Here is a 23,792-nt window from a genome sequence, read left to right on the forward strand (position 1 = left end):
GGTTCAAAGCAGAGAATTTTCATTTACTCTTCCCATGTGAGGATATCTTCACCACTGTTGTTGTTTTCACCACGCCTTTGTTGAAGAGGTAATGCGAGCGTTTTTCCCTGATGACCATTTTCAGTTTTTGCGACAAAGCAGCAAAATTCACGACATCCTCCTTACAACTCTGCAACAACACGGCAACATTAATAACATCCATCATTCATTTTCAATAAGAGAGGAGGTCAGGCGAAGATGCCCTGGGTTCCCACTCTCACCTTTTTAAATAGCTGAGTGACATGTGCAATCTAAAGGAATACTTCACGAATTGGTGGAATTTTGGAAGATTATGGTTAGAGCATTTGCAATATTCTCACTTAATTCCTTTAAAACTCCGGCTTGGAAGCCAACTGTGTTGGGAAGGTTCATGCCTCATAGTGAAGGACAAGAGGTGAAAGATCAAGGGTCATACAGAAAGAACCAGGTGAAATATCAAGGGCCATAGTGAAGGAAAGCAGGTGAAGGGTCGATAGGGGTGTGTGTGCATAATGATTAGCACTACAGTAAGAGTATGAGAGGAAGTGAATGAAACCAGGGATTACGCTGGTCATGAGGCCACGGAGGATCATCAATAGATCTCCCTGTGGGCGCTGTGCAGTGCGAGATGTCTTATTGAGTGAGTAGAGTCTCATCCAATGGGAAGTGGTGACAGTGGATTTTAAACCTGTTACTTGACTCAGACCAGAGCTGTGGGCCCCGAGGTGAAATTACCTGACTGTAAGCAACAGTCGAGGCCCCTTTCCTCTGGTGCACAATAGAACAAAGAACAAAGAAAATTACAGCACAGGAACAGGCCCTTTGGCCCTCCAAGCCTGCACCGACCATGCTGCCCGTGTGAACTAAAACCCCCCTACCCTTCCGGGGACCATATCCTTCTATTCCCATCCTATTCATGTATTTGTCAAGGCGCCCCTTAAAAGTCACTATCGTCTCTGCTTCCACTACCTCCCCTGGCAGCGGGTCCCAGCTACTCACCACCCTCTGTGTAAAAAACTTGCCTCGTACATCTCCTTTAAACCTTGCCCCTCGCACCTTAAACCTGTGCCCCCTGGTAATTGACTCTTCCACCCTGGGAAAAAGCTTCTGACTATCCACTCTATCCATGCCCCTCGTAACCTTGTAGACTTCTTTCAGGTCGCCCCTCAACCTCCGTCGTTCCAGTGAGAACAAACCAAGTTTCTCCAACCTCTCCTCATTGGAGGCAATTACCAGGATGTTGCCTCCAGACCAGGCAACATCCTGGTAAATATTTTCTGTACCCTCTCCAAAGCCTCCACATCCTTCTGGTAGTGTGACGACCAGAATTGAACACTATATTCCAAGTGCGGCCTAACTAAGGTTCCATAAAGCTGCAATATATCTTGTCAATTTTTAAACTCAATGCCCTGGCCGATGAAGGCAAGCATTCCGTATGCCTTCTTGACTACATTCTCCACCTGTGTTGCCACTTTCAGTGACCTGTGTACCTGTACACCCAGATCCTTCTGTCTATCAACACAATAAAGGGTGTTGGTGATGGGAAATTGGCATTTGGGTGAATTACTACATCAGGAATTTGGATTGTAAATATTTTCAGCTTGAAAGAGGAAGGCAAATTGGGGAATTCGATTTTTGCTGAAAATTGGGGTAAATTTGAGATGGAGCAGGAGACATTGTGATAAATCTTGATTTTAACAGGAAGGAAGTTGCACAGCAAGATCACACTAATTACAGTGGGATAAATGAGCATATTAATGCTTGAGTCATGTTGCTTTAAGGATAACTAATGGCCAGGACACCGAGGAGAATTCTCCTACTCTTTGAAATGGTGCCATTGGCCTGTTACCAGCCACCTGAGAGAGCAGACAGGGCCTCATCCAAAAGATGGCACCGCTGATAGTACAGCACTCCCTCAGTTTGGCATTATAGTAGCCTAGCTTATAGGCACAGGGCTCTAGAGTTGGACTTAAAGCCATAATCTAGATCAATACCATTGAATCAAAGCTGACACCTTCAATGGAATCAATGTTCAAGTCTTTGATAAACTTGGGTTTATATATATGTGGGTATCTGCATGTCTGTGTGTATGTACATGTTTTCATGCATGTTTGTAAATCTGAGTATATGGATGTGAGGTGAATTTGGAGTGAAAGCTCAAAGGTGTACCCCACTGTGCATCCGTGATGCTTATTGAAAGCCCCTACCTGTGTCAGTGCTTGGATCAGTCGATGAATTATGGAATCTTCCATTGCAGAGGGCATGCCAGTGAGTTTACTGATAAAATCCAAGATGCAGTTGATCGTCTGTTCCTGGCACTGAAAGACACAGGGTTAGGGAAATGTTGAGAAACATTTGTGATGTGATAGCTGCCCAGGTTCCTAGATCTAAGCACAAAAAATAGACAAGATCACAAAGGGCCCAAACCACATGGAGGCTGAAATTTGTCAATTCCCGCGGACTTCCACTGTATCTGAGGGTTCCCACATGGTCTGGTGAGAGGTGCAACCTCAGTCTCCCCAACACAGGAGTGATTGGATTGAGGGAGCTCTCTCAATTGTGGGGATCATTAGGCCTCGGCTCAATGGACTGGAAGCAGATAGACCAAGATTCACTGACAGGCCTTTATCCTCCAATCTTAGTACATTGTCCATTGACAGGGGACAGAAGGGGTTACCGGCGTGTGGGTGTATAGTCCCCGGAGACTGCAGGATATTTACAAACTCTGTTTATTGTATGCCATCAATTACCACCCGCTCTGTTTGCTACTGATGCTGTCCCATTCAGCCTCTACTGGTAGAGGGTGCCCATAATAGGCTCCTCTGCCCCCAATATCATGATATACCCACCTATGCACGTTTAGGTACATACACATATACATATTAATATACACACAGTGACAGTAATGGATAAAGGTGGGCCAACCACTGCTATCTGGAGAGGGAATCACGCCTCAGAAAGCTGCTTCCCATTCGACTGGCTGACAACCCCGTATTTCCAGCAGCTCCACTCAGAGCAGTGGCCGCTCCTGAGATTACATTGAATCCCACTGAATAAAGCTCAGGATGGGGATAGGGTTGGGGGTTTCTAGGCAGGGCTAGGACAGGAGGACTCCCCATCAAGCTGCAAAGGCCAGGGGCAGATGGTACACCCGCAAAGGGTGTGAGAAGGCCTTGGGGTTGTCCCAACTAGGGGAAGGGGCGCATGAGGCCCCACCCCTTCCCGCCTGAGGCCTGAGCAGGTTAATCTGCCAGGTGTCCCTGCTTCCACCCACCAGCATAAAAACTGCAGCTGGCTGGAAATGGCCCTTTAGTGCCCATTAATTGGTCACTTAGAGGCTTCAGCTAATGTGCCCTAGGCTTTGCCTGCCCCTCTTGTAAAATCACTGCCAGGTTAATGGCAGGTGGGTAAGCAGCAGGAAGGGCGCTGGACACTCTAAGTGGGGGGACTGAAAGCACCCATATACACACTACACTATCATACATACACATACCAGCATACAAGTACTAACACATGTATACACACCTACACTAACAGACAAACACAAACTCTAACACATATACACACACTAATGTAGACATATCAAAACATTACACTTACAGGAGCACACATATATACACTAACATGTGTATACATGCACACATACACACGCATTCCTTTAAAGGGTTGTCAATCACCAATTTGGTTTATTTTAACACAATCACACACACTCGCACACACACACAAACGCTGTATTAGTGACTGTAGGAGGTTGAAGTTATGCTGTGTATGAATCCTATTTAAAGGAAAACTCACTTTTACAAGATTCCAAGGGGTCCCTTTAAGTGTGGGCTGAGACAGCAGAGTTGCTACATCTTCTGATCCGAGGACTGGCTCCTACAGAGGGGAATGAAGAGAGCCAATCACCAGCTGATCCACAGACATAATCACCCCTGTTGTTTCTCTCTCACATTCCCTCGATCTCCAATTTTCTCAACTCTCCAAGAAAAAGCAGGTTGTTATCAGGTGTACAGTCCTGAGCTCAATGTTAACTTGCCAGAGTGAACAGTGTCTGTGTATGGACTTGATCCTGTCCACACTCCCAAGATCCCAGTCAGTGACCGAGGCCTGTGACACAAGTCCCTTGTCTGCAGAGCCGGAGGTACTGAGGCCACTCCTTCCATCACTTCACACTCTTCTCCAAGGGAAACAATGAAGTGATGTAGATTTTTTAACATACCACAGGAGGGAAGAACTCATATGCAGGTGGCCTGGGTAGGTTAGGGTAATGTGGTGGTTATATTACTGCACTAGTAACCCAGAGATCCACATTAATAATCCAGAAAAGCTGCGTTCAAATTCTGCTGTGGCAATTTGCAAAACCAGGAGGTAAAAAGCTGGGATCAGTAAAAATGAAATGGAAGTTGTTGGGTTGTTGTAAAAATAAGCTCAGCAGGTTCTGTAATGTCCTTTGGGGAAGAAAACCGGTCAGTTGTAGCACATCCGGGTGAATATGTGACTCCAGACCCACAGCAACATATAATTGACGTAGCCGAGCAAACCACTTGGTGTATCAAACCTCTACCATTGTCTGAGAAGAAGGTTCACCTCTTCCTTCTCAGGGCAACTAGGGGTGGACAGTAAATGAAAAGTACCCTCGCAATGCCCACATCCAGAGAATGAATTAAAAACATTGGGAGTTCCTTCTCGACCATTAGTTTTAAAATGGAGGGCAAATGCATGAGGCTTTTACCATTGGCTGTGGGAGCTCGTAACTGGGAACTATATATAGCCCTGTGATTCATTGCCTCAGTCCTGCTGCATTTATGGATTGTGTCCTGTTCAGACCTTGAGGTGCTCCAGCCAGCTCCACATCAGCGTGCTGAGAATCCTGGGATCTTCCTCTGCAGCCAGGCGGCCCCAGGCCCCCTCGTTCTCGTTTAGCTCCACCTTCAGGAGAAGGAGAAAGAACAGAGGTTCGTTAAATATCAATCTGTGTACGACAGGCTAGTGCAGGGCAGGTAGAGACAGACGGACAGAGAGTCAAAGAGAGATAGGGAGAATCAGAGAAAGAGAGAAGGAAAGAGATTGAGACAGAAAAATGGAGTGACAGATATCCAGAGAGTGGGACACATAAAGAAAGAAGGAGTGAGAGACAAACAAAGAGAGATAGACTCTAGAAAGGATGAGAGAAACAGTGAGAGACAGGGAAACAGAGAGAGATGGATAAGGAGTCAGAGTGATGGAGATGGAGAGGCAGACAGAGAGAAAGAGAAATTGAAAGGAACACAGATAAAGACAGATAAATATTGAGACAGAGGGCAAGAAAGAGGCAAATGGAGAATTAAAGATAGGCAGAGAGCGACAGAGAGACAAAGAAAGAATCAATGAGGTAGAAAGGCAAACAGAATGGGAGAAGGGACAGAGAAAGATATAGATACAGAGAGAGAAAAAGTTAGAGAGACAGAGTGAGAGACAGGAAGACAGAAAGGTAAAGAGAGAGACTTACACGGAGAGAGAGAGAGACACACACAGAGAGAGGGAGCAATAGATAGAGCATGAGAGGACAGAGTCAGCGACAATTACAAACAGAGAGATGGATTAAAAAAGTCAGTATGACAGAAAATGAGAGACAGAGAGATGGAGAGACAGAGAGAAAAAGACAGACAGCTGGAAAGAGAGTGTGAGCGAGATAGACAGAGAGAGGGACAGAAAGAAAAAGGCAATATACAAGTAGTTGATGAATATCACAGGTTTTTAAATTCATCCTATGGGTGCCAGCATTAACATTCGGATGTCCCAAAGCACTTAGTTGCTGCTAAGTGTAGTCACTGCGGTAATGTCAGAAACATGGCAACCAATTTGTGCACAGCAAATTCCCAAAATAACCAGAGGGACAAGTGAGCAGACAATCTATTTTAGGTGTTGATTCAGGGATACATATTAATACGGAGAAATGACAAGCACTTCTTCAAAATTGCATCATGGAATATTTGAGATCCATTTAAGAGGGCAGACCGGGCGTTGGGGTCATAAGCGCACAATAGACACCAATAAATCCAATAGATGATTCAGGAGAAACCTCTTTACCCAGAAAGTGATTAGAATGTGGGACTCTTGATGTGAAGCAGTTGAGATGAATAACAGATGCTTTTAAGCTACATAAACCTGTTACGAAGAAATGAGGAAGAGTTGCTGATGGAGTTAGATGCAGTAGGATGGGGAGAAGCTTGTGTGGAACATGGACACTGGCATAGACTAGTTGGGCTGAATGGCCTGTTTCAGTGATATAAATATTATATAATTCTATGTAACTAGGTCAGGGAGTTTAAACTTTCTCTTCTGAATTCTATTGCATGCTTGGTTACTGTCACACAGCTCATTCTCAAAGATAATCATATTACTATGCTTGCAACAGGACTGGAACTAATCCTGTAGGAGGGAAGTGGATCCTTTCTTAGGATTACTTGCATGACGGGTGTACCTGTTCCATACCATTCTAGGGAAAATATCTGAAGGGACACAAAGAACAAAGAACAATACAGCACAGGAACAGGCCCTTCGGCCCTCCAAGCCCGCGCCGCTCCCCGGTCCAGGATTGAATCCTGAATCCAGGATCCCCGCCCAATTTTCCAGCCTATCTACATACCAATATCCTATCCACCGAGCTGTCCCCCACAGCTACGATGCTTTGTTCATTACAACCTATTAACTCACCCCCACCCCCCCCTTTTAGACCATGTGATCTCCAGGGAGAGGCAAAAACCCAGAGTGAAAAACCCCAGGGCCAATATGGGGGAAAAAAAAATCTGGGAAATTCCTCTCCGACCCCCTGAGGCGATCGAAACGAGTCCAGGAGATCACAATGGCCCTGATCGGAAAATGCTTCCCAACCCGAGTCATTTCCACTTCCACGAGAAACAAGGAACAATTAGCCCGCACCGCTCCCTGGTCCAAACTAGACCACTCTTTTGTATCCCTCCATTCCCACTCCGTTCATATAGCTGTCTAGATAAGTCTTAAACGTTCCCAGTGTGTCCGCCTCCACCACAGATGGAAGGATAGATTGGGTAGGGAGTGGGTTGAGCAGTACATGGAAATTACTAGATATAAAAAGACACTGGTCCATCTAGTTCACCTTCTACCATCCTGATTGTCACATGATACGATAGTAAAGGTATTGACTGCAATCAATCTCTATCAATCATTCTACAATGGACAAAGATGTGACACAAGGAAAGCCATAGTAATCAGGAGCTTTGGGGACCATAGGTGTAAAATCCTTCTGAGCATGCTACACTTATCACATGTCATGTCTCAAGCTACTCAAACACTCGATCCCAAAGTACCATTTTCTGAAAGAAATCAAACTAATTTTGACTTTGAATGAACCAACAGCCCAAAAGCAGAGAACAGCCATGTGACTCCTTACCTTCCAAAGATTGACTTTCACCAACAAGTTGCTCTCCATTGATGGACCCTCTGACATTGCCTTGGCAACCATTTCCAGGAGAGGCCCATGCTTATCTGTTTTTCTGCCTGATTCTTTTACTGAGTGGCTCCAATGGACTTTGGCCTAACGAATAAAAACAGGAATAAAATAACAGAGAATAAGACGATAGGCATTGCAATTTGACCTGACATCCAGTAAGCTCCCAGACCTCTCACTAGCTCAGGGCCTGACACTACAGGCTGGTGCCCCCCTCACCCCATTGTTCAATAATCTAACACAGCATCACTTTACACTTGGATTAAGGCAGTTGTAGGGTCCTTCCAAGTTCTGACCCTCATTGGGGTCCATTCCCAATGTGTCATTCCCAGAGGACAGATAGACTTCTTGGAATTGACAGTTGGGAAATAGCAGGGAATAATTGGGAAATCCCTTTACTCAGCTGGGCAGAAAACCAGGAGCTGCTGGACACAAATTTCCCAGACAAAGTGCCACGTAACAGCACTTCCCAAAGGATCAGGTGTCAGCTCTAGGTCAGTGGTAGCATTCTCGTCTCTGAGTCAGAAGGCTATGGGTTCAAATCCCACTCCAGAGACTTGAGCACGTAATCCAGATTGACAGTACAATGCAGGACTGAGAGAGAACTGCACCATTGGAAGTGCCATCTTTCAGTGAGCTGTTAAATAGGGGGTTCCACCTGCCCTTTCATGAGGATGGTGAAGATGGCAGGGCATCATTTTGAAGAAAGGCACTGAGTTCACCCGTTGTCCTGTTCAAACTTTATCCCTAAGCCCCCATCACTAAACAGATGATAGGCCATTTAGCTCATTTCTATTGGTGGGACTTTGCTATGCACACATTGGCTGCCACATTTCCTGTTCTTGAAGAAAATAATTCATTGACTTTGGGGTCTCCTGCGGTCTGAAAAATGCTAAATAAATCTAAGTTTTTTCTTTTTCTTAATGACCAGAGCTCAACCAGAGATCAGGACACCAATGGATTATCCCATGAGTATCTGAGGCCCAGGTTTGATCCTTGGTCTGTGCCAATCCTGGTTGATCCCAGATGGGTAAAAGTAAAGGAGATGCACTAAGGCTCATCTATGTGGGTAGAATCCACCCATTTACTCTCCAGCAACATCTACCACAGAGATCACACTCGTGTGCGGGGGTAAAGTGAAGACAAAATTGGGAACATCTATTTCCTCCCTTAATAATAATTTATGCAGCAACTGTAGGGCATACCAAAATTCTTTACAGCCACAGAAGTACTTTCAAAGTGTATAATGTAGGAAACACAGCAATTAACATTCCAACACAAGGCTCCGCAAACGACAGTATGATAAATGATCGGATAATCTGTTCTGATTATGTTGGTTGAAGGATAAATATTAGCCATGATATCAGGAAGAACTCTCCTGTACCTCTTGAAAAAGTGCCATGAGATCTTTCAGGCATACTTGGGATCTCTGAAAGATGCTATCCCTTTGAAAAACTGTGTTTTCAAAATGATTAAACAGTTTGAATAAAGCAGAAGTGGAGGTGACGGGTGAGAGGTTCATTTTAAACCAACATTAATAGGTCATTAATAAACCTGCAGTATGGTAAATAATTAGCAATTGAAGTTAAACGCAGATAAATGTAGTACATTTGGGTAGGAAGAATAGGGAGATGGCTTAATATGGGAAAGGTGCAAATCCAGGTAGGATAGAGGTAAAAAAAGGATCTCAGAGTATAAATACGTTCAATCACTATAAGTGGCACCATAAGTTAGCAAGGTCATAAAAAACAAAGTACTAGGCTTTATGTCTATGGGATAGAATTGAACAGTAGGGAAGTAACGCTAAACATGTATTGTTCTTCGCTTAGACCACATTAGAGTACAGCATGCAGCTGTAATGTAAAAAGGATATGGAGATACTGGAGAGGGTGTAGAGGTTTACAAGGGTGATACCAGAAATGCATGGTTATACATAATCAGGAAAGGATGAACAAGCTGGAGTTCATTTCTCTTGAAGAAAGAGGAAGGGTGACCTAATACAGATCTTGGGAGGCAGTGGCATAGTGGTATTGTCACTGGACTAGTATTCTAGAGACCCAGGGTAATACTCTGGGGACCCGGGTTTGAATCCCACCACCGTAGATGGTGAAATTTGAATTCAATAAAAATCTGGAGTTGAATGTCTAATGATGACCATAGAACTATTGTTGATTGTTGTAAAAACCCATCTGGTTCATTAATGTTCCTTAGGGAAGGAAATCTGCTGTCCTTACCTGATCTGGCCTACATGTGATTCCAGATCCACAGCAATGTGGTTGTCTCTTATATGCCTTCTCAGCTCAAGGGAAATTAGGGTTGGGCAATAAATGCAGGCCCAGCCAGCGATGCCCATGTCCCCTGAAAGAATTTTTAAAATCTTCAAAACGATGAAAGATTTTGATAAGAGTGGATACAGAAAGAATGTTTCCACTTGTGAGAAAGAGCGTAAAACGAGGCCTTCAAGACAAGATTGTCACCAAGAAATCCAAATAGGGAATTCAGAAGAAAACTCATTCCCAAAGTGGTGAGAATGTAATTGAAGCAAATGGTATGGACGGCATTGTTGGACAAGCAAGTGAGAGAATTAGTAGTGAGTACAGTGTTGTGATGATAGATTTAGATGAGCAAAGATGTGAGGAAGAATCAAGTGAAACATAAGCACCAGCATGGACAAGATGGCCCGAATGGCTTATAAGTGTGCAGTATAGTCCATATAATCCTATGGAAACAAAATTAAAGTGGATAAAGGTTGTAGGGGAAGATCAAAATGAGTTTGTGTGTGGTGTGGTATTAACTTTGATCGCTACACATTCACTTGTTACCAGTCCATACCTTCCTCTCAGCTGCAGGCACAAAGCTGGTATTTGTCAATAGGGAGTTTCCTGGTCTTGCGAGCTTGAGTCTTGCTTCCTGGTCAGTCTGCGTCAGACCCCTGCCTCCCGTAAAGTTCTCCATCTCTTCGCAGCTGATGGAACGTTGCATTGGATTGTTTGGGCCAATGAGTCCAAGCTTTGAAACTGCAGCTCGATGCTGACCCACTGACAAAGGTCGCTGCCCACTGGCGCCCTTAAAGGAGAATTTAACCACAGCTTCAGTCACTCAATATGTTTGGGTTGGTGGGACAGGCAGCATTTAATCATCTGCAACTTTCATCTGTCCCTGCGCTGTGCCAATGTTAAACTGAACTTCCAGAGAATTGACAGAACCGCCAGATTCCTAAAAGTGACAGCTGCTATTCTTGGCCAAAAAACAAAAATCAAGAAGTATCTTAAATAAGATTCAACACTAGCTGTGCCTTTTTGGAAACATGACTATCTTCACAGTCTTCACGGTGGAAGACACAAATAGTTTACCGAATATTAACGATAGAGGGTTGGTAGGAGGAGAGGTACTCAATACAATTAATGTTACCAGGGAGGCAGTGCTTGGTAGACTAACGGGACTGAAGGTGGACAAGTCCCCGGGCCCGGATGGAATGCATCCCAGGGTACTGAAAGAAATGTCAGAGGTAATAGCGGATGCGTTAGTAGTTATTTATCAAAATTCGTTGGATTCTGGGGTAGTGCCGGCAGATTGGAAAACGGCTAATGTTACGCCCTGTTTAAAAAAGGAAATAGACAAAAGGCGGGTAACTACAGGCCGGTTAGCTTAACGTCTGTAGTTGGGAAAATGCTGGAATCCATCATTAAAGAAGAAATAGCAGGCCATCTGGATAAGAATGGTTCGATTAAGCAGACGCAGCATGGATTCATGAGGGGAAAGTCGTGCTTGACGAACTTGTTGGATTTTTATGAAGATGTGACTAGTGCGTTTGACGGAGGGGAACCGGTGGATGCGGTGTTTTTGGATTTCCAAAAGGCGTTTGATAAGGTGCCTCACAAAAGGTTGCTGAAGAAGATTGGGTCACACGGAGTTGGGGGTAGGGTGTTAGCGTGGATTGGGGATTGGCTATCCGACAGGAAGCAGAGAGTTGGAATAAATGGGTGCTTTTCTGGTTGGCGGATGGTAACTAGTGGCGTGCCGCAGGGATCGGTACTGGGGCCTCAACTATTTACCATTTATATAGACGATCTGGAGGAGGGGACTGAGTGTAGGGTAACAAAGTTTGCAGAAAACACAAAGATAAGTGGAAAAGTGAATCGTGTGGAGGGCGTAGAAGGTCTGCAGAGAGATTTGGACAGGCTGAGTGAGTGGGTGAGGATCTGGCAGATGGAGTATAATGTTAACAAATGCGAGGTTATTCACTTTGGAAGAAATAATAGCAAATTGGATTATTATCGTAACGGAAAGAAATTACAACATGCTGCTGTGCAGAGGGACCAGGTGCAAAAACCCAGTCTGCAGGTGCAACAGGTGATCAAGAAGGCAAATGGGATGTTGGCCTATATCGCAAGGGGGATAGAATATAAAAGCAGAGATGTCTTGCTGCATCTGTACAGGGCATTGGTGAGGCCGCAGCTGGAATACTGTGTGCAGTATTGGTCCCCTTATTTGCGGAAGGATATATTGGCCTTGGAGGGAGTGCAGAGAAGGTTCACCAGGTTGATACCAGAGATGAGGGGTGTTGATTATGAGGAGACACTGAGCAGATTGGGTTTGTATTCGTTGGAATTTAGAAGGCTGAGGGGGGATCTTATAGAGACCTATAAGATAATGAAGGGGCTGGATAGGGTAGAGATGGAGAGATTCTTTCCACTTAGAAAGGAAACTAGAACTAGAGGGCACAGCCTCAAAATAAAGGGGGGTCAGTTTAGGACAGAGTTAAGGAGGAACTTCTTCTCTCAGAGGGTGGTGAATCTCTGGAATTCTCTGCCCACTGAAGAGGTGGAGGCTACCTCGTAGAATATGTTTAAATCACGGATAGATGGATTCTTGATCGGTAAGGGAATTAGGGGTTATAGGGATCAGGCGGGTAAGTGGAACTGATCCACTTCAGATCAGCCATGATCTTATTGAATGGCGGGGCAGGCTCGAGGGGCTAGATGGCCTACTCCTGCTCCTATTTCTTATGTTCTTATCTTCTTATGACTGGCACAGAAGGAGAAACGGGCACTCAGTCTAACACCAGCCGCACATATACCACCCTGCTTGATTATAGACACTCCCCACACATTCAATCTCTTTCCACAGCTTATGTACACTCCACCTGGTCATGTACACTACCCACACAGTTATTCTCCTTACTGTCGCAGATCCTGAATGTGACAAAATGCGATAAATAACCCCCCTCTCCTCCCCCACTGTAACTCACTCACTCACAGGTACTCTTGTTGTTAGTATGGTTCCCAGATTAGTTAACTTCTGACAGTGACCTGGCCATGTCTCAATTTACCTGTGTTTGACGTCTGTGAGTGATTCCAGAGAGGACAGAGTCGCTGAGGGTCCGTAGTAATCGTGGCATTTTGAAGAGTTGAATCTTTGTGCCCCCAGTTGATAAAGCAGTCGGTTCAAATGAGCCAGCCGTGTAGGCGGAAGGCCTCAGTGCATTATCGGGGTCATCTGGCTCCGGGTTTGCCAGGATAAATTCAGGCAAGGTAACGAAGGAAGCAATGGTCTCTCTGATGTGTAGGGTCATCATGCGGTCACTCACCTCCCTTTGCATCTCCACCTGCACTGTGATGGAGTCCTCCTTGTCGAACGCTGCCTGCAGAAGCTTCTTGCAGACAAAGTCCACAATTTTGGGCACATGCTTGAGGTTCCGTGCTTCATACCCGTGCAGGAGGTGCCGCTGCCGGTGGAGGTGTTGCTGCAAGGTGACGGGGTGGGCATGCGAGCTCACATCCGTGAAAATTGTCCTGTGAGAGTCCACAAACTGGGCAAAGTCAAAGACCAAGTTAATCTGTGTGCGTGTCTGGATGGAGCAGGGGCGTTTGATGCGGACAAAATGTACAGCTTCACTGGGGCTGACCCGCGTGGCGTAAACTAGGTAACAGGCGATCAGGACTCCTATCAAAGAGCAAGGAAACGGATGGTGAATTTCTCCTACTTTGGCTTTGTCTTTTGTGCTCTGTAAAGTGAGGGTTAAAATAACAATTCACATTCAAATGGCACCTTTTACACAGTCCTTGGGTGCTCCACAAGGGCAATTATCAAACAGGGTTTGACACTGAGTCATATAAGATGATATTAGAACAGGGGACAAAAACCTGATCAAAGTGGTAGCTCTTAAGGAGAGTTCTGAAGGAGGAGAGGTGGAGAGGTTAGAGAGGAGAGTTTGGAACTCAGGGCCAAGGCAGCTGAGGACATGGCCGCCTATAGCGGAGTGATGGAAATTGGAGATGAAGATTTGTACGTCTTTGAACCAACTGAATGCTGCCTTTTCTCTTTACAAATGCTGAAAGGCGCAAAGTATTTCCAGAATTTACTCCTCTTAAGTCTGTTTAATGCTGAGTGAAGTGCTCCATTTGTTAATGGGAAAAAATAATGGTAGTTGTCAACTACTGGAATGAAATTGCATCACACTCGTCCATATGATATCCATCTCCTGCGGTTACTTCTTCAAAAGAATCCCATTCGTTATCATCAACTTGCCTTTGAGCAGTTTTCTGCTCCACACTACAGAGGGCATGTTGGAGCAATAGAGAAGTTAGAGCAGCGGTTCACTGGCACACTGTCTAATATGAGGAAACACCAATATATAGAATAGATTGGAAATTGGAGCTCTTTCTACTTGAACAGAGGGAAGTATGTGGGGTGATTTGATGGAGATGTGCGGGTGGATAGAATCAAACTGTTTCCAATGATTGAACAGGAGATTTACGCAGAAAACGTCTGACCTTGCCCGTGGCTGGGATTCTCTGGTGCCGCTGCATGAATGGGGTTTTGGCTGTGCACCAAATTCTCCGTTCTCACTGGCAGCGGCGGAGGCCACAGATGAGATTGGAGAATCCCGCCTATAGTCATTCAGATTACATGTAGGAGGTTTAACCCAGAGAGCAGGTCATGGAGTTTTACAACATGGAAAGAGACCCTTCAGCCCATCATGTCTGTGCTGGCCATCAGACATCTATCTATTCAAATCGCATTTTCTAAACTCAGCAGCCAATTTGTGTACAGCAAGCTCCCACAAAATTCCCCAATATTATAATAACCAGATCACAATTTTAAACTTATTTTTGTTAAAGGATAAACATTGGTCAAGACATTGTGGTGAACTCCCCTTCTTCAAGTAGCATCCTGGGATCTGTAACATCACCTGAGAAGCGTCTGTTTAAGGTTTCATCCGAAAGACGGCATCTCTGACAGTGCAGCCCTCCCTCGGTTTTGCACTGGAGTCTCAGGCTAGATATTGAGTTCAAATCACTGGAGTGGGACTTGAATCATAACCATATTGACTCAGAGGCAAGGTGCTACCGACTGAACTTTGACTGACATGAGAGGAATACAGCAGGTTTTCCCTGAGTAGGATTAGCAGGGACCATTCAATGCCAAAAAATCTGTTCCAAAATGCAACAGGATGATGGTTGTCCTGTCTGCTAACTTATCCAACAAAAATCTATCCATCTCAACCTAGAAATTCTCAATCAAACGCCATCACCTACCTTTTCTGAACCTGCCCCCACTCACACCCCTGACTGCCTCCCGCCCCATTGCAACATCTACAGCCCTTTGGTTATGCAATGGGATCAGTTTCTGACATGAGATCCCACTCTATCTCTCCATTTCAGCATCTAATTAACTGTTGTGTGTCTTCATTGACATTATTAGAGGAATTGATCTCCCAACGGACCTGTTCTCCCGAGCCCTGCATGGCAGTGTACAGCCACCTTGCCCTCCTGCAGAGCGAATGATGTCACCTTCACTGCATCCAGCACCCGAACCAGCGAGGACACCCCAAAATCCACCATTCCGAAGTTAAAGAAGTAAACTGCAAATGAGAAAACACGGGTGAGAATTATAGGATGGCCAGTGGTCTGGGAAAGAAAGATCCCCCCAGTAACAAGCTGGAAAAAGTCCTGCTCCTGGTATACGGCACGGGAGCGGACATTGTCACAGTGATTAGTACTGCTACCTCACAGCGCCAGGGACCCGGGTTCAATTTCCGGCTTGGGTCACTGTCTGTGCCGAATCTGCACATTCTCCCTACTTTTGCGTGGGTTTCCTCCCACAGTCCAAAAGACATACTGTTTAGGTGCATTGGCTAAATTCTTCCTCAGTGTACCCGAACAGGCACTGGAGTATGGCGACTCAGGGAATTTCACAGTAACTTCACTGCAATGTTAATGTAAGCCTACTTGTGACATTAATAAATAAATTTTAAAACTCAAACAATCGTTCTGAGTATCCTTGTTGTAGTCAGTCACCTATGGCTGGTGTGTCTGTAGCATACACAGGATCAATCTAAACTACAGCAGCTTCTGTCAAACACAGATTGTCACCCAGTACCAAACTAACATATATACATTCCTACACACAGAGAGGCTAACATGGACTCACGTGCACTTAACATATTCAAGTTTTAAGTTTATTCATTAGTCACAAGTGGGCTTACATTAACACTGCAATCAAGTTACTGTGAAAATTTCCTAGTCACCACACTCTGGCGCCTGTTAGGGTACACTGAGGGAGAATTTAGCATGGCCAATGCACCTAACCAGCACGTCTTTCGGACTGTCGGAGGAAACCGGGCCACCCGGAAGAAACCCACACAGACACGGGGAGAACATGCAAACTCCACACAGACAGTGACCCAAGGCGGGAATTGAACCTGGGTCCCTGGCGCTGTGAAGCAGCAGTGCTAACCACTGTGCCACATTCACCCACAATCACACCTTCAGATCACGCAGATGCTTTCATGTCCTCAACTAACATCAGCAAAAATCGGATGAACTGATTGCTATTCTCATTACTGCTTGCACCATCTTTACATAGACAAGATCAAAGTAATTTGTCTGGTGAAACACTATCAGATGTTTCTGACAAAACTGATAATATCCCATCTGGCACCTGTCTTTCTTTATCTCTTTGGGGTTTTTTTTGTCTTTGCTTCTTTCTCACTTTCTCTGTATTCTTTTCCTTCTCTCTGGTTTCCTTTCTTCCTTCATCAAAAGCTGAACTGTACAGAGAACTGGACAGTCTGTAAAGCAGAAAGGAACCAAGTGCAGAACAATAATGATGCACATCCTCAGACATTTAATCTGGAAAGATTTGAGTCTGTTAAACCCCTGAATTGATATAATATGCTCTGCACTCATTAAAAAATTCATAGTTATAATAATAATTTATAAGGCAAGAGCTTTGCAGTCCTGGTAACCAATGTCAGCAACAGGACCCCAACACCAACCCAGCCCGAGGTCCCATCACCCAGACATTGGGGGAAGTGATAGCTAGCTTGGTGTATTCAATCCCTCAGACAAGGACACATACTGCTGAGCCAAGTGTAAATGGAAACGGCGAATTTTAATTACCGGCACAGAGATTACATGGCGTCAGCTTGTAACTGAAGCCCACAGGATCTGTACACTGTGTGAATGTGAGGCAAGTGAGGAGAGATTCAGCACAGGGAAATCGTGCTACTGTGTCCTCCAAAACAAATTACTACTGGGAAATAAACTGTTCCAGGCATTCAGCAACCTACCAAACGTACCCTGGCAGATACAGCACATGCTAAATACAGAGTAACTCTCCCTTTACACTGTTCCATCAAACATACCCTGGGCGGGTACAGCACATGCTGGGTACATTGTTCTGGAAATTCAGTGATGCTGTGCCCATTTTACACAGGCTACATATAGGTGGGCAACATGCCCAGACAAACTCTGAGCTCCTGAGCTGCCAATGCCATGGGCATCGAAAGAGACATCCAAGAATCATGCCTAAAATAGACAATGAGCACTTGTCATATCCGAATAAGGCTGTTCAGTGCTCCCTTTACCATATTGGGTTTCCCTCAATTAAGCCAATATTGGGCTGGCTGAATCAACACATTGGAAAATATGAAAGGAATCTCCACCAAGCAGCTCAGTGTTCAATCCAGGGTGCGCTTTTCCCTGTGCCCAGGTTGTGCCAGTCTGTCGATCGATGCTCTTAATTCCACAACTGGGCGAAGATAACAAATTTCCATTAAACAAAAATAGCCAAACTAAAGACTTTGTAAGTGAGATTGTCAATTTAGTTCCAGTTGTAAGCAATGGCTTGCATTTATATAGTGCCTTTCACATCCACAGAGCAACACAACGCGCTTCACAACCAAAGAATTGCCACTGAGCAGTTGTCATTGTTGTGATACAGCAGCCAGTAAAACAGAAAGATAACTGACCAGTTAAATTGTGTTAGTTTTGTGTTAGATTGTGTTGAGTGTGAATGTTGGCCAGGACCCTGGGAGAACTGCTTTACTCTTTCTGAAATAGTGGTATAGGAGATGCTAATCTACCTGCGAGGCAGACACGGCTTCAGCTTAGTGTCTCTTTCAAAAGATGGCAGGCGGGATTTTATGACCTCACTCGTCCTGAAACTGTAAAATCCCGCCCGAGGTCACAGACATTTCCATTGTCTGCCCTCGCCCGCTCCGATTCCGTGGTGGGCGGGGTGGTAAAATTTCAGCTGGCATCTTTGACAGTACAGCATTCCCCTAGTACTGCACTGCAGATGTGAGCCGTCATTATGTATTTGAGTCTCTAGAGCAAGGCTTAAAACCATGACCTTCTAACCCAGAGGCAAGAATGCCACCAACTCAGCTAAACATACACTTAATTATAGATGCTTTTTGTACCAGGATTCAAGAAGTAGGTTAGACCATACAAATTAATTTTGCATCCTACCCTTGGAGAAGAATCCCTCACAATGTTTAAAGTGAATCCGACATTTCCTGAATTAAATCCAAACCAAATTAACATTAAAATTAATAAATATTTATGTCTTTACTTTCGTTATATAGAAACATGTCACAGGACAAAATCATATGTATGTGGTGGTAGATTGCCATGGTTACAGTTCCCTGCATTAAAGTAAAACCAAAAGGCCTGTTGTAAGGGACGCAATCGTTCCCAAGGTTACAAGATCCTGTTCCCAGTGGGGAGACTTGCTCAATGGGAGCACAGTTCAGAGGGGGATGGGGAATCACTTTGTATGCCCTTGGATTCTTAGCAAACTAGGAATGGCTCCCCTAGTGTCTATGGGCGGAATGTTCTGGCTGCGCTCGTTCCAAGACTTGAAAATGCCACCCGAAGTAAATGGACCTTTGCATTGTCCGCCCCACACCCGCTACGATTCCCATGGCAGGCAGGATGAGAAAGTTCCGCCCAATGAGTCCATTATACACGGACACAACTTCAAGGCTAATCTTTCAGGCAATGAGCAATATCCTTATCTTTCTCCACATCTGGGAGTTGTTAACTGTAGACCGAGTACTGATGTGGCTACAAAAGAGGTTACGTGTTGGGAATGCTGGAGTTCTCCCCGGGAGCAAGGGCAAAGTACAAGCATGAAGTGGCTTCTTAGCTAGTGAATTAACTACACTTTGTTTTATGTCCTTGTTGTCAGTGTTTCAGGAACTCAACACATTTCCGTTAACAATATCATTGAATTTTTCCAGGATCACAAGGCTGTCAGCCTGAATGATGAGACTTACTATCATTCTCCATGAAGATCTCTGGTAAATATGAAAATCCACTCTTTAATTCCAGGGGGTCGCCACAATGATTATGCTCACCAGGCACTTGCAGATTTATCACTGACTTAATGTTTAACCTGTGGGAAGAAAGGATATATATTTGGTGATAGTTGTGGATGGTGGTGTGGTTCTTATCACCAAATCCTGCTACTCTGGCACTTTCTCCATCCTTCGAGTGGAAATCTTGTCCCATTCCTTCACTTTTCATTTAAAAGCCTTTGTTCTTGATCATCCACCTAAGTTCCATGGCAATTATCTCACTGAGATAACTTCGCTTCTTTCCTTCCTCATTCTCTGTGCCGAGCAATTCAAATCATCATGCTGTCTCCCATCTGAGTTCACCTATCTGTAGCATAATGGGTTAATAGTTACAATAATGAGATGGAGATATGCATCATGGTGTAGCAGTGATATCAGAGCAGCATGGTAGTACAGTGGTTAGCATTGCTGCCTCATAGCGCCAGGGACCTGGGTTCAATTCCTGGCTTGGGTCACTGGCTGTGTGGAGTTTGCACATTCTCCTCGTGTCTGCGTGGGTTTTCTCCGGGTGCTCCGGTTTCCTTCCACATTCTGAAAGACATGCTGGTTAGATGCATTGACCCGAACACGTGCCAGAGTGTGGCGACTAGGGGAATTTCACAGTAACTTCATTGCAGTGTGAATGTAAGCCTTACTTGCATTCACTTTATTCTTTATTATATCAGTGCTAGAGACACGGTAGAGAGGATGGAATAGTCTGCACATACAGAGATGTAATTACCCTGAAGCTTATCAAGTATCTTGTGTAAATAAAGTAGTTTTGAAGAAACCTACCTGCGTCAGACCAAGTCATTCATGAGGAGAGAGAAACCTTCCTAATACTGATTAGTCTGCAGGTTTCCTAAAGAGAACCACAAAACGGTCTCCTCCTCCAATACCTTTCCATTGTGGTCTGACTGACAGGGACTGCAATCACCAGGTTCCATTCTTATCTATCCCAATGCAGCTGGAGAATCACCGTAATGATTTCTCTTCTTACTCTCGGTGCTCCCCAAGGTTCTATCCTTAGCCTCCTCTTAGCTCTCATCCCTATGATGTCCATCAATGGCATAATCAGAAAACACAGCATCAGTTACAACATGCATGCTGATGACACCCAGCTCTCTCTCAGCACCAACTCTCTCAAGCCCTCCACTGTCTCAAAATTGTCAGACCATTTGCCCAACATCCAAGACTGGATGCGCAGAAACTTTCTCCAACTAAATACTGGGAAGGTTGAAGCCATTGTCTTCGGTCCCCACCAATAATTCTGTTCTATTGCCATCACCTCCATCCCTCTCCCAGGCAACTGTTCGAAGCTGAACCAGACAGTTCACAACCTTGGTGTCACACTTGACCTGAGATGAGCTTCTGACCACATATCCATGATCCATCATTAAAACCAGTGGCACAGTGGTTAGCACTGCTGCCTTAAAGCACCAGGGACCCAGGTTCAATTCCAGCCATGGGTGACTGTCTGTATGGAGTTTGCATGTTCTCCCTATATCTGCATGGGTTTCTTCCGGGTGCTCCGGTCCTCCCACACTCCAAAGATGTGCGGGTTAGGCAGATTGGCCATGCTAAATTGCCCCTTAGTGTCAGGGGGATTAGCAGGGTAAACACAGGGGTTTACAGGGATAGGCCCTGGGTGGGATGGTTGTTGTGCAGGCTCGATGGGCTGCATGGCCTCCTTCTGCACTGTAGAGATTCTATGATTCTATTTTCACCTATGTAACATTGCCTGAGTCTGCCCTATCTTAGCTCATCTATTGCTCAAACCTTCATTCACATCTTTGTTATGTTCAGACTTAGCTATTCCAACACACTCCTGGCCCACCTCCCATATGCTATCTCCAAAATTCTGCTGTTTGTGTCCTTATCCACACCACGTCCCATTCACACATCACCCCTCTGTTACCTGGCCTGCATTTGCTCACAATTAAGCAACACATTGATTTTAAAAGTCTCACCCTTGTTTCCAAATTCATCCGCTGTTTCACCTCTTCCTGTCTCTAATCTCCTCCAGTCCCACAATCATCTGAGATATCTATGCTCATCTAATTCTGGTTCCTGAAGCATGAAAGGGATTTGAGGCAATTACCTGGTTTTCTGCCAATATCAAAGTGTTAGTTACCAGCAATTTACACAGTACATTTCATTAACACAAGTTGCTTGAACATATCCTGTGAAGATTGAGTTTCTAATGAGCCAAGTGTTAACGGAGAGCTGCATTCTACAATTAATCAGACACCATAATGTTCCCACTAATTAACACATACCCTTTGAACTGCTTGATGATGTTGAACTTCTTAATGAGCTGTGTAGATGGTCTTGCCATGGCCAAAATATCATCAGTGACCCTGGAGAGAGAGGGAGAAAAAAGCACATCAACCCTATCTTCCTTTTCTTATTATTTTTTCACTGGCAAGGCTGGCATTTATTGTCCTTCCCTAGTTTCCCCTTGAGAAAGTGGTGGTTGGCCTTTTGCTCATCACAATAGTGACTACACTTCAAAGTACTTCATTGGCCGTAAAGCACTTTGAGAGGTCTGGTGGTTGTGAAAAGCACTATATAAATGTAAGTCTTTCTTTTCCTTGGAACCTCTGTAGTCCATATGCTGTAGGTCCAACCACAATGTTGCTAGGTGGGGAGTTCCAAGATTCCGGTCCAGCAGTGAGGAAACAGTGATATATTTCCAAGTCAGGATGGTGAGTAACTTGGAAGGGCGCTTGGAGCTGATGGTATTCCCAAACACCTCCTGTCCTTGTCTTTCTAGGTGATAGAGGTCTTACATTTGGAAGTTGCTGTCTAAGAAGCTTTGGCGAGTTGCTGCAATGCATCTTGTCGATGGTACACATTGCAATATAATCTAAATTGTACAATTTTAAAGGGGGTGTAAAAACAGATAGATCCTGAATACACACATCTTTGAAGATGGCAGGACAAGTTGAGAAGGCTTTTAAAAAGGTAGACGGGATCTTTCGCTTTATAAACTGAGGTATAGAGTACAAAAGCAAGGAAGGGGCTGGTGGAAAGTAGGGGAGGGAAGGGGAGAGAGTAGGTGAGAGGGAGAGGGGAAGGAAGAAAAATTTATATTGACTTTTTACACGGTTTTAAAACACTGGTTAGGTCCCAGTTGGAATGGTGTGGTGACCCTTTAGAAAGCTCATCAAAACCTTTGAAAGGGTGCGGAAGAGATTTACCAGATGATATAATGAGGAGAGACTTCAGTTCTGTACAGAGACTGGAGGGACTGGAATTACTGTCCTTAAGAGCAGAGAAGGTTAGGGGAGATTTGATAGAGATGTCCAAAATCATAAAAAGTTTAGATGGAGAAAATAAGGAGAAACTTTCCACCAGAGGACATAGATTTATGAAAACTGGCAAAGGGAACAGAGGCGAGATGATGAAAAAAGGTTATGCAGTAAGTTATTACAATCAGGAATGCGCTGCCTGAAAGTGTGATGGAGGCAGAATTAACAGTAACATTCAAAAGAGAACTGGGTGAATATTTGAAAAGGAGCAATCTGCAAGGTTTGGGGAGGGAGCAGGGATGGGAGATTACTTGGACAGCTCTTTGGGGGCAGAATCTTCCTGGTTCTGCAGGCTCGACAGGGAGGTACTTTAGAAATGAAGGCATCGGGTGAGTGGCCTCTGTTTTCCTGCCTCAAGGCAATTTTGTTTTAAACCATGTAAAGCTTTAAACATGTAAAATTTCACGCCCAAAGAGCCTACACAAGTACGATGAACTGAATGGCCTCCTTCAGTGCCATGTCTTTCTACAGTGACTAAGGACCCATACCTGTCCCCAGATGATGACTATTTCCAGCACTTAGTTTTTTTTGCTCTTTACCAAGTGTTCTCTCTCAACCCCCATTTATTCTGCCTTTGTCTGAGAAATGTATGCCCAAACTGTGTTTCCTTCTCTTCCTAGCTGTGCTTCTTACCCCCAGCTCCCTTGCTATTTGATTTGTTGTCCCTATGGATATAGACCCCTGTTGACAGACCTACCATGCTGAGAACACGCCCCGGATTGCTTGCTGCTGCAGGGTCCAGTCATCGGGTCCCTCATAGCGACATTCTTTCCCTCCGCACATCAACGAACAGATGAGATGGGGGGGCACAGCCTTGATGAGATTCTCTCGAGTCTGGGAATAGGAGGGACGAGGGGTTGGGATTTGCAGGGTCATGCCAGGGTGAGGGAGAAAGGGCTGGAACAGTTCTGAACCAGAATGAGCAAGCTAATGAGGAGACTCCGATACAAAGACAAAGCCATAGACGGCAAGTGGGTCACAGGGAGCGTCTGGCATTGTTAGATCTCAAAAATACAAGTAAATATATTTGGGATCTCCAATTAGCCAATGGGGAAAGTGAGAAGAGAGAGGAGAAAGGAAGGGTGAGGGATTGGTGGAAAGTTGGAGAGAGAAGTGGAAGGAACAGCTGAGAGGGAAAGGAGATGGAAGCACAAAAGAGGAACAAAAGTTTAAGTTGATATTTTACACAGTTAAATATAGATTTATCCCCAATGCAAATACCCTCAAAAAGAAAAAGGTCAACAGTCATATTCTAAAATATAGCTGAGCCTCTGTCATTTCTGATCTATCAGAAAGCAGTCAGTTCCAAGCTCAGGCCATTAATTTGACCAGGATGTTGCCTGGGATGGAACATTTAAGTTTT

General features: G+C 44.7%; 1 protein-coding gene across 1 annotated transcript; it reads right to left on the reverse strand.

Annotated features, from left to right (window-relative positions):
- Positions 1-2,360: 2,360 nt before the first annotated feature.
- Positions 2,361-23,305, reverse strand: LOC144507502 (protein tyrosine phosphatase domain-containing protein 1). Its single transcript, XM_078234627.1, has 10 exons — positions 23,127-23,305; positions 21,395-21,475; positions 19,056-19,174; positions 15,216-15,353; positions 12,819-13,432; positions 10,319-10,552; positions 7,430-7,573; positions 4,846-4,947; positions 3,814-3,894; positions 2,361-2,405 (listed from the first exon to the last, which is right to left on the reverse strand). The coding sequence occupies exons 1-10, from the start codon at positions 23,303-23,305 to the stop codon at positions 2,400-2,402; spliced, it is 1,698 nt and encodes a 565-aa protein (XP_078090753.1). The 3' UTR covers positions 2,361-2,399.
- Positions 23,306-23,792: the final 487 nt, after the last annotated feature.

This window comes from Mustelus asterias, chromosome 19 (assembly GCF_964213995.1).
Source record: "Mustelus asterias chromosome 19, sMusAst1.hap1.1, whole genome shotgun sequence".
NCBI lineage: Eukaryota > Metazoa > Chordata > Chondrichthyes > Carcharhiniformes > Triakidae > Mustelus > Mustelus asterias.

Excerpts from the sequence above, each read along its gene's own strand:
- LOC144507502 (XM_078234627.1), bottom strand. The coding sequence starts at position 23,305 with ATGACCCTGCAAATCCCAACCCCTCGTCCCTCCTATTCCCAGACTCGA. Across the intron at positions 19,175-21,394 it reads ATCATCAAGCAGTTCAAAGG|GTTAAACATTAAGTCAGTGA; the intron begins GTATGTGTTAAT and ends TTCTTCCCACAG. Across the intron at positions 3,895-4,845 it reads GCTGGCTGGAGCACCTCAAG|GAGCCAGTCCTCGGATCAGA; the intron begins GTCTGAACAGGA and ends TCCCCTCTGTAG.